The sequence below is a fragment of the Lontra canadensis genome, unplaced genomic scaffold (genome assembly GCF_010015895.1).
Source record: "Lontra canadensis isolate GAN:19392208 unplaced genomic scaffold, GSC_riverotter_1.0 scaffold69, whole genome shotgun sequence".
Classification (NCBI taxonomy): domain Eukaryota; kingdom Metazoa; phylum Chordata; class Mammalia; order Carnivora; family Mustelidae; genus Lontra; species Lontra canadensis.
The window spans coordinates 4,006,645-4,021,390 of NW_022631063.1; the positions used below are offsets into that span (position 1 = coordinate 4,006,645).

At 37.8% G+C, this 14,746-nt stretch overlaps 1 protein-coding gene across 2 annotated transcripts in view; it reads right to left on the minus strand.

Annotated features, from left to right (window-relative positions):
* Window positions 1–14,231, minus strand: part of TTC21B (tetratricopeptide repeat domain 21B) — a 77,570-nt gene extending 63,339 nt beyond the window's left edge. Inside the window, exons 1-6 of one of the 2 annotated variants that reach the window (XM_032880351.1) lie at window positions 14,151–14,231; window positions 10,613–10,742; window positions 10,412–10,522; window positions 6,970–7,136; window positions 4,341–4,463; window positions 647–804 (exon numbers count right to left, since the gene is read on the minus strand). In XM_032880351.1, the coding sequence (XP_032736242.1) occupies window positions 647–804; window positions 4,341–4,463; window positions 6,970–7,136; window positions 10,412–10,522; window positions 10,613–10,742; window positions 14,151–14,171 (710 nt within the window). In that variant the 5' untranslated portion in view covers window positions 14,172–14,231. Of the gene's footprint in view, window positions 1–375; window positions 582–646; window positions 805–4,340; window positions 4,464–6,969; window positions 7,137–10,411; window positions 10,523–10,612; window positions 10,743–14,150 lie in introns of those variants that run through there. The other variant, XM_032880352.1, reaches the window with a different exon arrangement.
* Window positions 14,232–14,746: the final 515 nt, after the last annotated feature.

Sequence of the window (14,746 nt, forward strand, 5' to 3'; positions counted from 1 at the left end):
GACAGAGAGATCACAAGTAGGCAGAGAGGCAGGCAGAGAGAGAGGAGGAAGCAGGCTCCCTGCTGAGCAGAGAGCCCGATGTGGGGCTTGATCCCAGGACCCTGGGATCATGACCTGAGCTGAAGGCAGAGGCTTCAACCCAATGAGCCACCCAGGCGCCCCTTGCCTCAAGGTTTTTGCATTTGTTTTTCCTTCTTTCTGCAAAGTCTTCTTCCATGGCATGGAAGCAAGCATGGCTTGCTCCCTTAGTTCAAAAGTCAGCTGCTCACTGCCATCCCATAAAATGGAACCCCTCCCCACACTCCCTATTTCACTTCCCAGCTTTATCTTTTCTCCATAGCACTTATAACTCTCACATACTACATAACTTCTTACTTGTTCTGCTTATTACATGGTTCCTCTCATTTGAAACTGAGCTTCACAAGGGCAGGGACATTTCCACTGAAGAGTGTCTTAGGACAGCTATTCAGACATTTATGTAAATCAGTAAGTTCAGTTTTTAAAAACAATGCAAAGTTAAGTTCTTCAATTCTATATTGTTTGAAAAAATCAAATTTAAAATATGATAAAAAAATACAGATTTTTTTTTTTTCCTGGAAAGTATAACCAGATCCAAAGGTACTTGCATTATCTTTTTTTACTTAACCTCTGTGCTGTTTCAACAGTCTGGTCCCAATCCTGTAAGGCAAGTTGTAGTTTCATTTTCTTTACAAAAGCAGGAAGGAAACTTGGAAAGTTTACTATTATCTGGTTCACAGTGTCCAGAGCACCTGAATAATTCTGGCGCATCTCAAGGCATTGTGCCTAATGGAAGAAAAAAAGTTACATCAAAACTGTGATCATTAATGCTGAGGTTCTCACAACAGCTATCCTGGAAGAGGCAGAATACTACTATTTAACATTTTTCTATATTTTTGTTTTCTGACTTTTCTGTAAGGAACAGTTATTTAATAATGAGAAATACAAAACAAATTTTTAACAAAAATTTTAAAACATCACAGAACATTATAACTATTTTATGTAAATGACTTTGTTATAAAACCCTAATTTAGAGGGTTGTTAGGGGGAAGGGGGTTGGGAGGGGGGGTGGCGTTATGGACATTGGGTAGGGTGTGTGCTATGGTGAGTGCTGTGAAGTGTGTAAACCTGGAGATTCACAGACCTGTACCCCTGGGGAAAAAAAATATATGTTTATAAAAAATAAAATTAAAAAAAAATTTAAAAAAAATTATTTTATTCATTCAATGAAAAAAAAAATAAAAAAAATAAAACCCTAATTTAAATAACTAGAATAGAAAAATTACCTTTTAGAATAAAATATTTCCAGGACATTTGCAAATAGCATCTAAAATGAGGAGATTTTTATATCTTAAAAAAAATATACTTTCAGGCTAAAGAAGATAAGACTTTTAAAAATAAGCAAAATAAAGTTCAAACAACTCCTTCTAGCTCAACATTTTCAGTTCTAGGAAGTATCTTAAGGAAATAATTGAGTAAGGTCACAAAACAATGTAGATTATATTTATGGCAGATTTATAATAGATATAATAGAAAAAAAAATAACCAAAATGTCCATACAGGATTAAATTATAACCTATCCATTTAATGAAATTTTAGGTGGTTATGTGGATTTGTAGATCTATATTTACTGACATGAAGAGATGTCATTTATAATAGTTTAACTGGTTATCTCTAATGGTGATATTTATTCTTAATTCAGATATTTCTGAATTGTATTTTTTACAATGTCTGTGTATTAATTTTATAGTCAGAAAAAATAAAGCTATAGAGTTAGTGGTTTAAGAAAAGATATGAAGCATATTTATCACATATCAAAGTTTTTTTTAAAATTTGCTCTGAGATCTATTTAGTCCTGGAATTTAGTCCTGGAATAAATTTAGTCCTGGAGGGGCGCCTGGGTGGCTCAGTGGGTTAAAGCCTCAGCCTTCGGCTCAGGTCATGATCCCAGGGTCCTGGGATCGAGCCCCACATCAGGTTCTCTGCTCAGCAGGTAGCCTGCTTCCCTTTCTCTCTCTCTGCCTGTCTCTCTGCCTACTTGTGACCTCTATCAAATAAATAAATAAAATCTTAAAAAAAAAAAATTTAGTCCTGGAATATCTCAGTTCAAAATGAGCATCCAATCTCAAAAGATGCAATATAATCCTAAAACTGGTTTAAGATTATATTTTCATGTATATTCCCATATAATTATATTGCCATATAATTAAAGAAAGTCTGAGAACCATCCAAAAATGCCATTATGTCAAGATAAATTATTAAAATCTCTGAAAGCTGAAGATTAATGCAGAGAATTTTTTCAAATTACATGTATCTTTAAAATCTGCCTAAATAGCTGGTAACATAAAAAAAGAAAAGCATGTTAAAAGACCACACATATATTACTCCCTTAGACCATCACCTCCCATAGGATGTCACACACATATTAAATGAAACTAAATTTGCTATGTATTTGGTTCACATCATTCCAAGTTGGAATTAGGCTAATGCAAACATCCTCTATTGAATTAATTGAAAAATAAATACATAACTGGGATGGTTTGTATCAGAAAAAGATTTTGAACCAATCTTAAGTATTGGAGGAAAAAGGTAAATCCCTCCTAAACCATATTAATACCTGACATAGCCCCATCTGAGGAAATTATCACTAGTTTTCTTTAAGGAATAAGGAGGAGGAAAAATGATCATGAAAAACTTTTTAAAAACTTGATAAACACTCAATTCCTCTAGCAGTGCCATTAGATAAAACTTGACTCCAACCAGCTGGAATACTAGTAGTTGTACTAGAGGCACGTATCTAAACAATTTGAACAACAACTCAAAAAGCCACAGAAATTGACAAGAGTGATGAGGGGATATTAACAGCCAAGACACTAATAATCCTCTTTTATATCCCCCCAAATTACTACTTAACTAACAAGCTGTTTTCCTAAAATTTAATAAAATAAATTTAAACAAATAATTAAATTATTTAATAATAATCATTCATATTTAATAATTTAATAATTAAGAAATATGATTATTTAAATAGATAATTAAATAGAATTTGATTTCCTGTTAAGTTAAAAAAATTTGAAAAATTTTAAGACATTCTAAAGGCATCAATGGAACTGAAGAAAGGGCCCGAATTATACATTTATAACTACCAATGATCTCTAATGACTCTGCCAATTAACTGCTCATCCCTCACAATGTAAATCAGGTCATATTATTTCTCTTTTCCATTGGCTTTCCATCTACCTGGTTCAAATGAAAAGTCTGATAATTCACAGACCTGTACTCCTGGGGCAAATAATGCATTATATGTTAATAAAAATATTTTTTTTTAAAAGCCAATGGCTTTATACAATCAGTCCTGCCTCTCCTCATTCACCCCACACCCACCTGTACCCACATCCACCTTCTTTTCCTCTAGCCTCCATTTCTAACCTCCACTTCGCTCATTCCACTTTCATCTCCTGGCCTCCCAGCAATGCCCTGAACATGCTTTAAGGTATTTCAACTTGTTATCCCCTCTATTTGTGATGGTTTCCCACTGGAGCCCACAGAGCTTCAACTCTCACCTCCTGTGTAAGTGTCAGCTCAACTGTTACTTTCTCTGACCACATCATTTAAACCTACAAATTCATAACCGAGCTCTATATCTCCTCCTTTATCTGATTTTTTCCATTGCACTTATCACCTTCTAATACACTACATAATTTTCTCACTTATTTTATTGTTTGACTCCAACAATAGAGTATAAGCCCCATAAAAGCAAGTAGTTTTATTTTGCTTCAGGGTATCCCTATATCGACAGTGATGCCTTGCACATATTAGGCAAAATATAAATGTTTAGTGGGTAAGTAATATAGGAACCACCACCAACAACAACAATTAAAACCAATCAAGATTCAGGAATTTGGTAAGGAATCTATTTCTCTAGTTTGTTGTTCACTGTCCTATACAAATAAAATCCAAGTACCACCTATATTTGAGAGCTGATAAAAGTAACATGACAATTAGTACCTTTTTTGAGCTACTCGGTTTTGTTGGGTTTCGAACAGATTATGAATAAATTTTATTTTACTTATTTATTTATTTTTAAAGATTTTATTTATTTATTTGACAGAGAGAGATCACAGGTAGGCAGAGAGGCAGGCAGAGAGAGGAAGTGAAGCAGGCTCCCTACTGAGCAGAGAGCCCGATGCGGGGCTCGATCCCAGGACCCTGGGATCATGACCTGAGCCGAAGGCAGAGGCTTTAACCCACTGAGCCACCCAGGCGCCCCAGATTATGAATAAATTTTAAAACATGATTTATTTACCCCACCTCCAACTCACCTTACCCAGCAGAGCAAAAATATCATTTCCATCTTGTAATCCCTCTTCAAAATATCTCAGTGCTTTTTTAGTATAAGGTTCTTTTCCTCTTGTGATATCAAGCCATGCTTTCAAAACCTGTCCCTGTAGAATGAAAAATTCTAATCATACTTCCATTTTATTGGTAACAAAATAAATGTTGATGAAAGAGGTAACCTAATGTCCTTTTTTGTGATTAGTAACAAGAAATCACTCTGCCAAAAAATGTTATGAATAATTAAAACAGTGTTCAGCAAAACTGTTTTTAAACACTTTCCAGCCTAGAGTCTTGGGACTGTTATGTATTTCAGACTTTAAGGATACAATGTATTCAATATCAACATTAACTAGCCAAATACTCCATTAATCCTGAATAATCAATATTCTTACCCAGAATTTTGCTACTAAGTTATTAATAATAATTGTTAAACATGTAATTCAATACACAAACAAGAATCTTTTTTGGACAAACAGACCAAGTAAACCAAGATGGAAGAACAGAAGAGTCTTGCTTGATACATATTAAAAATTAAGATAATGTGGCAACTATCTTAATCCTTGTGACCAGTCCAGTGAGTTTTAAATGAAGGGATAAATGGCAGAAATCAGATTCAAGAAGTCATGGATGTTTACTTCCAGAAATGCCAATGAGTCAGTCGGTTATAAGGTTTATAGGTTCAGAAAGAAGACGGATATAGGTTACTTTACTTTTCAGTGGCCAAAAACATTGTGAAATCTGTTCTTCTATCAAAAAATTTCTAGGTTTGGGGCACCTGGGTGGCTCAGTGGGTTAAAGCCTCTGCCTTCGGCTCAGGTCATGATCCCAGGGTCCTGGGATCGAGCCCCGCATCGGGCTCTCTGCTCAGCGGGGAGCCTGCTTCCCCCTCTCTCTCTGTCTGCCTCTCTGCCTACTTGCGATCTCTGTCAAAAAAAAAAAAAAAAAATTTCTAGGTTTACTCATAAATTTATAAATCTTTAAGATTATATTTACCTCCCTGTATTTCACTTGAAAAGACATATGAATATTATAACAAAGCTATTTCTTTTTTTTTTTTTTTGAAGATTTTATTTACTTGAGAGAGAGAGAGTGCGTGTGTGCGCAGAAGTGAGGGTGGGGGCAAAGGGAGACAGAGAGCAGGCTCCTTCCTAAGTAGGGAACCAGATGCAGGCTGGATCCCAAACCACAGGATCGTGAACCGACCCAAAGTGAGAGGTTTAACTGATTGAGTATCCGGGTGCCCCTAAAAAAAATGCTGTTTCTACTCACTAGTTCAATGTCTGTATTTGAATCATTTTAACTATTATCTCTGTGTGGATGATTCCCAGCCTTTTTTCTAGTCCAATACCTCTTTAAACTTTTCTTTTTCTAAAAGCTCATCTACTATCCCCATCTCACTGTTCCACCTGAGATGGATACAGCATGTCTGGAACCAAATATATTACCCCCCCAAAATTACCTTCTCATCCCAACATTCTCTGTTCATGTTAACTGGTCTCTGAACTATCCAGGTTTAAGACCTCAGAGAGACATCCTTGACATCTGACACCTCAAAATCTTGCCCTGCCATTTATACAGTTGACAGCTCTTGAGGATATTTAATAATTTTCAAAGTCATACCCACAGTACAATATTTTAGTGTAGGCCCTCAAAACCTTCTGCCAGAAAGCACGTACCACCATTTTGGGGGCGGCAGTCTAGTATCTCCCCAGGCCAGTTCATCCTATAAACCAACAATAAATCAGTCTTAAGAATTTGCACTCTAATAATACCACTGCCATGATTAAAAATCTCAATGACCTCTCTGTGCCTATCAAATTAGATATAAATATGTGTATCTAGTTGTCAAGGCCCTTCACTTTGTCCCAATCCACCTCCCTAAGCTTTTCTTCCATCCTCTTTATCTATGCACCCAGTGTTTCTGTCAAATGGGAGCTTCTCACTGTACCCAGAACCAACAAGTCTCCTTGTTTTTCTTATTTCCACTTATTATTTCCCACCTTGGGAGTACCTGCTTCCCTTTTCTATCACCTTTGCATTTGGAAACTGTATCCATCTTTCAGGTTTCAGCTCAAATGCTACAGCCTTCAAGAAATTGTTCCTCATTCTCCTTACATTTATAGATGTGATCTCCCCTTAAATCCTTAGACTAGTACAAGGCCGAGCACAAAGTAAGTGAGCAATAACCGTTAATTATTATTTTATACTTTCATCACATGTCTCTCATACCACTTACAAAAGTTCTCCTAATATTAGCTGGGTATCTGCTCTATGACACCATTAGACTGAGCCATCCATGTAAATAAAGTTTAATCCTGATCTTTGTATTCTTAGTGCAAATATCAGTGCCTTATATGTAGAGTTCAAGAGGGGAATGAGAGGAAAGGACAGAGATAAGGAAAGAAGGGAGGAAAGCAACCAGGGAGAGATCTTCTCATGAATTAATAAACAGAATAAAAACAAACAACCTTAGACAATCAAAATTTTACAAAATAATAAAATACTGAAATAAAGCTGCTATTTATAAAATAAGAATAGAGTAACAAAGAATACTACTGAAAATACGAACTTCTTTTAGTAGTGCATCTGTTTCAAAATAAGAAACCCAGCTACCTCTTTACTGCCATTTGACATTTTGATCATCCTGTCAATATATTCTCTCGCCTTGTCATGACGGCCAATGTGCCATAGAAATAAGCCTGCATGGTACAAATCTTTCGGCCCAGCTCCTTTACGTTGCTCCTTCACTCTGGCATCTGACTCCAGAATAGCTTCTCTATCTAGGAGGGGAAAAAAGGCATTAAATGAAAATTAGATTCTAGATGAAGTGTTTATAATGGGTCAATTAACAGAGCACAGAATACAGTACTTCTCTCTGTAGCACCACTAATAGAAATAAAATATAAGCCATATTTGTAATTTAAAATTTCCTAGTAGCCACATCAAAGAAGTTAAAAAGAAACAAATACAACTGATTTCAATAATACATTTAACCTAATAGATCTGAGTTTTCATTCCAACACAAAACTGACATGAAATGGAGACACTTTTGCTCTTATTAAATTTTTAAAATCTGATATATGTCATTAGAAAGTGTATCTCAATTACAATGCTAAATTTTCTTTAAAAATACTTGATTTGAGGTGCGTGGCTGGCTTAGTCTGTTAAGCATCTGCCTTAAGCTCAGGCTATGATCTCAGGGTCCTAGGATCGAGCCCTATGTCAGGTACTCTGCTCAGAAGGCTGCTTCTCCCTCTGTCCGCCCTCTGTTTCTTGCTCTCTCTCTCTGAAATAAATTTAAAAAACCTTTAATAAAAAAATAGATTCCATAAAATTTATAGCTGAAAACAGCAGATTCATATATTCACTGTTCCAAACATAACTTTTCTTTTTTTTTTTTTTAAGATTATATTTATTTACTTGACAGAGATCACAAGTAGGCAGAGAGGCAGGCAGAGAGAGAGGAGGAAGCAGGCTCCCTGCTGAGCAGAGAGCCCGATGCAGGACTCAATCCCAGGACTCCAGGATCATGACCTGAGCCGAAGGCAGGGGCTTAACCTACTGAGTCACCTAGGCACCCCCAAACATAACTTTTCTAATAACTGAATCAAGCATCAGTTTTAAATTCATATTTAATTAGAATTCAATTTAAAATTCAGTTTCTCCAACTAGATACATGTCAAGTACTCAGCAGCCACGTGTGGTTAATGATCCCTGCGACATACACTACAGTTCTACAATTTATGTCATTCTCAAGATCTAAAGGCTAAATATGCAAATTTTAAAATAATAAGACTTAGAAAAATTAGCAATGATTCTAAAATTATTAGGGGTTAATCCAAGAATAGTACTCAAATTACGCAACTCCCTAATCTAATTCTAGAATATGTAAACATTCCTGGATGTTGTCATAGGCCAGTAAAAGGTAATATAATTACTATTATTTACATGGTTTAATACCAAATGCTTGGCTGCTCCCTTAAAAAGATGGTCTACCTCTAATATCTCTAACCATTAAATCTATCACGTGTGTGCTTAGGATACCAATGTCAATGAGCTCCAAACCCTGAACTGAATCAGAATAAGGATCAGCTATTCAATAAGTTATAAGAAATGTCAAAATTGAAAGCTGTGATTCTAACCAACTACCTTTCTGGAAATGATCATCCAGAAAACAGTAATATCTCTTCCTTTTATCTCTGTACTACTGTAAACTTACATGTGGAACCACTTTCTGAGTTCACAAAACTGTTTATGGAAGGCTACAGATTGCTTGGCAATAAGACCCTCGAAAATACATGAACCCCTTTGAAAGTTTTCATTAAGTAGTCATGATACAGAACAAGAATTCATCAGGGCAGGGGCAGGATTTGTACTTTCCTGCCAGATGTCCACCATGTCCCAAGTGGGGCATTTGTTAGCTGTGACACCATCTGCACAAAGCTGACTCTTACCAGATATCAGCTCAAGTTCTTAATGCATAATCAGGAATTATGTCAGCATTTAGGAAGAATGGGCATGAACAACCTAGGCCCTTCCTAGGCAATACTGATGGACATCTGGTCCCTCCTGAGCTTATGCCCACTCACAATCATCTACGGTATAGAGTCAGTGCTCGGGTGTTTCTAAACAGTATTCCTGCCTTCATCTTTTTAGTGTCTTGGAAATATTTCCAATATTCTTGGGAATATTGGGAATTTCCCAAAAGAACCAACACTCTCGAGAATAACCAATTAAATGAAAACTTGATTCTAAGAGGAAAATATTTTGTATTTTTTTTTTTTTTTTTTAGATTTACTGACTTTATCTCTTGATGCCAATTCTCTGCTCCACCTAAACACACTCCTGCTGGATCAGAGACCCATCCATACAAGAACCTAACCCTGAACAACCTCCACATATTTGCCCATCGATTTTGCCTGACAAATATGCCTTATATTCAAATCCTACTTGTCCTTCAAGGACCAGATTATGGCCCTATCTTTCACAAAACCTTCACAGCCTTCTTCTATGGATTAATAGTATATACCGTTTTCAGTTAATTATGGAGTCATTTGTTTTCTCATAATTTTATTTAATAGCGAAATTAGCATTTAACCTTTGTGGGTTCTACATTTTCTTTTCTTCACTGGACTATAAACTTGATGTCATGGATCACTTTTTACAATTTTTTGGTATTCTCTAACTATATCTGACATAGTCCCTTGCAGAAAGTAAGTACCTAATCATTAGATTTGTTTACCTGTTAAACATATTAATGTTTTAAATAACTTTTTGTTGATCTGTGCAAGTGTATGTGAAGGAGGTATGTGATACTTTACTCAGGAAAAAAAAATTTCTAGTATTAAAAAAAATTCTATGACATCTGATTATTGTCTATTTATCTAAAACACGATCTATATTCATAATGCTATTGGCTGTTAGTGAATGTATATAAAAGAATACAATACTATTTCCTCTTTATTATCTATGATATTCTGCTTCCGCCATTAAGAGCCACAGTTCACACAATTTTAATTGCTGGTTTATGCATTAAGTTCTCTTTATTATGTACTTATACTTCCTAACCTACTACTGGATAAGAAGTTACTGAATAACTTCTAAGAGCTAGCAACCCCCCTTGTGGGGACGTGTACAAGCCTCTAAGAAGTTGAAGATACAGGGGAAGAGAAAAATTGCATGTAGCTATAGATTTGCACTTAACAAGCTATAAAGCAGGCTGCTGCAGAGCAATTTCTGTACATACCTCTTTTGGGCTATCCTTTGCTCAATAATTGCTAACACACATTCAAATTGATATGAATTCAAATGATCCCTATATATTAATGAAACTTCTGCCGTAAGATAAAGGAATATAAAAGGGATATAAGACACATATTTCTTGTGCTTGATAAATCTGTAACCTTGTCAGGAAGATAAAAAAAAAAACTGATAAAATAGTATCTACAGAAAATTATAATACAGTATCATCAGACTAAGTGCAAAGTTAATTGAAGAAAATCAAAATGAATTGAGTAGAAAAAATTGTCCTAAGCATTATACTTAAATACTATACCTGGATTAGGACTCATTTTATGGGCATATATCAGTGCAATTAGAGAACAAAGTGATACATCTTGTTTATTTTTAATCGCCTCAAATTCGCGAAGAGCTTCTTGAGTTTTACCTGAAAATCAAAATGATAACATGAAAAATTGTTCATAGTACAAAACATGAATTTAAAATGTATGGAACAGGTTTAATAATTAGCACGTACCTTCCATTAATGTACCATAGGCGTGATAAAACCTGAACACCGGGTCATTGCCATACCTCTTAACTCCTTCACTGGCAATAAGTAACACATGATGGAAATATTTCTCTTGACAATAGTAATTAATCAAAGTCTAAAAGGAAATAAGAACTAAATGTTAAAAGAGACTTTGCTGTTCTGAAATGCTATAAGAAACACATATTAATCTAAAATCTTGAATAATCTAAAATTAGATAATGAGAATTTTTTTTCTTTCCCAAGTTCCTGGAAATATTGTTAAAGGCTAGCACTTAACAGTAAGGAATGCAAGACACAATGAACACAAAATTTTTGAAAAAACTCAACGTTTCCTAATAATTTCAGTCTTCTTTTTCTAAATTGTTAACAATACTGAAATTAGGCTACTTGCACCTCTTGCCTTTGTCCACATTTTCTTAAAGGTTTTAGTAAATTGGAACAGACAAAAAACAGGAATAATAAGAGCCTTCCATTGCCAAACCTTAGGATTCTTTTTTAAAAATCTTGCTTCTATTTTGTTGTTATAGCATTACATAGTAAGGACAAAGTGAATTCAGAAATTCATTGTCAAATGTTGTCTTGTTTTCTGAGTTCCACAACAAATAACTGTAAGAACAAAGAACAGATGATCCAAACTGATTTTTAATGGAAATTAACTATCTTTAAGCTCTTTTCAAAATTGTATTATTTAGATTTACATGGCAGAAATCTAGTACCAGGGGATACTAAGTTCTGATTAATTGCATCTATACTTAACACCTTTTTCTCAGGATCATAACTAAGGCTTAGTTGCTAACCTAATCAGAGAGGGAAGCCAGATTCACTATGGCTGTGGTACACCTGATTCACCTCCATTAACCAATGTGGGCCATCCCGTCCTCACCTCCTCTGACTCTGCAGCTGGTACAGCAAGGGTGAGAAATAAGGATGAACACCAAGTGACAGGACTGAAACATGAGTGTCTACACTGCTTTTTATGGTCTGTTGCTTCTGGAGGCTACAGTCCACATGCTTCTCTACAGCAGTTAGGCAAACATTCTCTGTAACTTTTACTCAGCTTCCCTCCTTACAGTTACTGCCCTCTACTTCCTGTGCCCCCCACAGCACACTTCGGTGAAGCGCAGTTTTGCTCCAGTGCCCTTCCTTAAGATCGCAGATGACCTCTCAGTTTGCCACAACTGAGGATTTCTGTTCAGCATGTAGGCACCTACAACTCTCCTGAAAGATATCATACAAAGGGCACAGATGTTAAAAGGTGAAAAGAGCTGTTTTTAAACTTCTGGTCCATCCTACAGCACCTTAGTTTGCTCATTTGTACAATGCTGTTAATTATTTACAGATCATTGTGAGGATTAATTATGACATCATACTGCTGTAAAGCTCCAAAAAAAGTAAGTTCCTCTGAACCCATATACTGATTAAGTAAAAAACATAGTATTCCACCAAGACCTCTCATCCAACCTCCAGATTCATCTTTCCATTTTCCCCTGCTACCCAAGCCTGAAATCAAGTCATTTCATCCTTCCAGTTTGTCCAATCCCCGTGATTCTAACCAGTCAGTAAGACTCTTGTGTTTCTCTAGTCTTACTTCCGACTCTCCATACCTTACCACTCCTTGGTTTGTTCAGTCCAACAAACGTTTACTGCCTACTAGTACCAGGCACTGGGCTAGATGCTGTGAATGTGAAGATGAGTAAGATATGGTTCCTGACCCAGAAAAGTTTAAATTCTCCTGAAACTGAGACTAGAATCTAAAGACTAACAAATACAATGCAAGCAAGAAAAGAGTTCATAAAGTGCTTTAGGGATGTCGAAGAATGAGGTTGGGGTGTTGGAGGATGGAAGAATAAAATTAAGGGAAAGAGCCTCCAGGAGGACTTCAGAAGTGCCTCTTGATTTGTGAACTCCTCACTCTCCCTCCACTCATACACATTCGCCCTATTTCCCTTTTGAGATCCTTGAGGAAGACAAAGGACTTAGCCAGGCAGGGGAACTGCAACAACAGACATAAGAAATCAGCAGTGATACACAAGGATGGGGGCATGGAGAGGACTGAATGTCATTCTATACTGTAGAGCAGGGATTGGCAAACTACGGTCCACTACCTCTCCTCATATGGTCAGCAAACCAAAAATGGTTTGTACATTCTCAAATGGTTGAGGGGGAAAATAAAGAAAAAAATTACTCATAACGTGAAAATTTTAAGAAATTCAAATTTTAGTGTCCATGAATAAAGTTTTATTGGAACAGGGTCGTGCTCATTTGTTTAAGTATGTCTATGGCTGCCTTCAGGCTACAATGGCAGATTAGAGGACGGAGATACTATGGCCTGAAAAACCCAAGATAATATACTATTTGACTCTTTATAGGAAAAGTTTCCCATTCCCTGTTTTAGAGTCTTAAGACACCGATTATAGGATGCGGAGGTTGGAGAGAAAGGTAGGGTCTAGTAGGGCCTCATATTACGGACTTGGATTTGCTCCTCCAATCTAAGTGATGAGGAATCAACATAACTATTTAGCACGAAACTGTTTTTATTGAAGAGTTCAATTGGGTGGTAGGGGAAAGGATAAGTTAAAATGATGAAAACAAAATTAAGGAGATGGGGAAAGGGCTCAGAAAATAATGTAGCTCAGGCAAAAAAGCTTCCAGCGCTCCCTATCACCTCCAAATTGTCCTTCCTCCACTTATCACCACCTAACATTTTACTACCTGCCTGATTCCCCCTACTCAAATGTAAGCTCCAAGACTGGGAGAAGTTTTCTTAGTTTTAATATTGAAGGGCATATATTATCTTCAGGGCTTAGAATAGTGCCAGCAATATAGCCTGTATTCAAAAAATATCTGTCGGTAATTGTTGTTTATTTGTTCAGTTCTGCTCATCACTATCTCCAGCTTCTAGTGGCCATAGAGTGAGCCCTCCATCAACACGCTGAACAAGTAATCAGTGAACAAACGGAGAAGTCTACCTTCCTACAAAGAAACTTCTGATTTTCAAGCCTCCTGTCCCTGTTTTTAGATCCTCATTTCTTAAGGGGTCCCTCATAAAACATTTGCTTCACAGATGAATCAGTGACAGATAAAGAAGACCATCATCCCCAAACACTCTTCCATTTTCAAGCCTGTGTCTTTGTTTTTCATGTAATCTTTACGCGCCCCTTTCTGTCCAACCGGTTTACTGACACTAGCTTGCTTAACGAAGTCCTTAATATCGCACCGGGAGGCACAGTAAGTGTGACTCGTCGACCAAGCTTTCTGAGACCACGGGATGCAAAGTAAAAGTAACCACAGACCGGGTGGGACAAGCCCCCTAACGGCAATTCCTTAGCAGCTTGGCTAGACCTCGAGATTTCAAAGCAGGGCCCACGGAGCGGCGCAGGTGATGCAGCCACGAACTGGGGCAGCTGGCGAACGGGGGCAGCAAAAGCACAGCAGGGTAACGACGCCCTCGTTAATTCTGCCCCTCCCCAGGTCCCACGCCACCCGCAAAGGCTGCTCGAGTCCAAGCCCGCGGCCCTCTCACCTTCAGCCCCTGCGAATCCATGGTTCCCACAGGGCTGGGTCGCAGGCCTCCGGGACGAACGCCCGCCACAGGCCTGCGGAAGCGCCAGGGTCTCAGGGCCCCGCGGCCCAGGCCCAAACCCCGCTCGCGCTCTGGGACGCGGCGGGAGGGGCGGGGTGGGGCGGGGCCGCGCTGCCATTGGTTGCCGGCGGCAGGGGGCGGGCACTCAACGCAGGGATTTGCGGGGAGGAGGGGCTGCGGGGGAGTTGGTATTGCGTGGACCCCCGGCAAGGGCTGAGGGCGGCTGCGGGAGAGAAGGAGCGACCAATGGCGCAGAAGGCGAAGGGGTTTCAGACGAGGGAACGGCCCTGGAAGGACCGCGGGTGGGAGGGTCCGAGGATTTAGAATGAAGGAATAAAGGAAATAGGGGAGGAAGTAGGAAAAAGAACAGTGTTTCCCATCGCTGGCTACAGAGAAAGACACCCTTTTCTGCCCGGTTGTGTAGAGGCCGGTTCCCGCAATGCGGCTCTTTGGAGGTCTGACCCGTGCAGAGAAAAACCTGCTTCTACATGTAGTAGGTTATTATCGCCGCAAGGTGGCGCAGAGAAGTCGCAGTT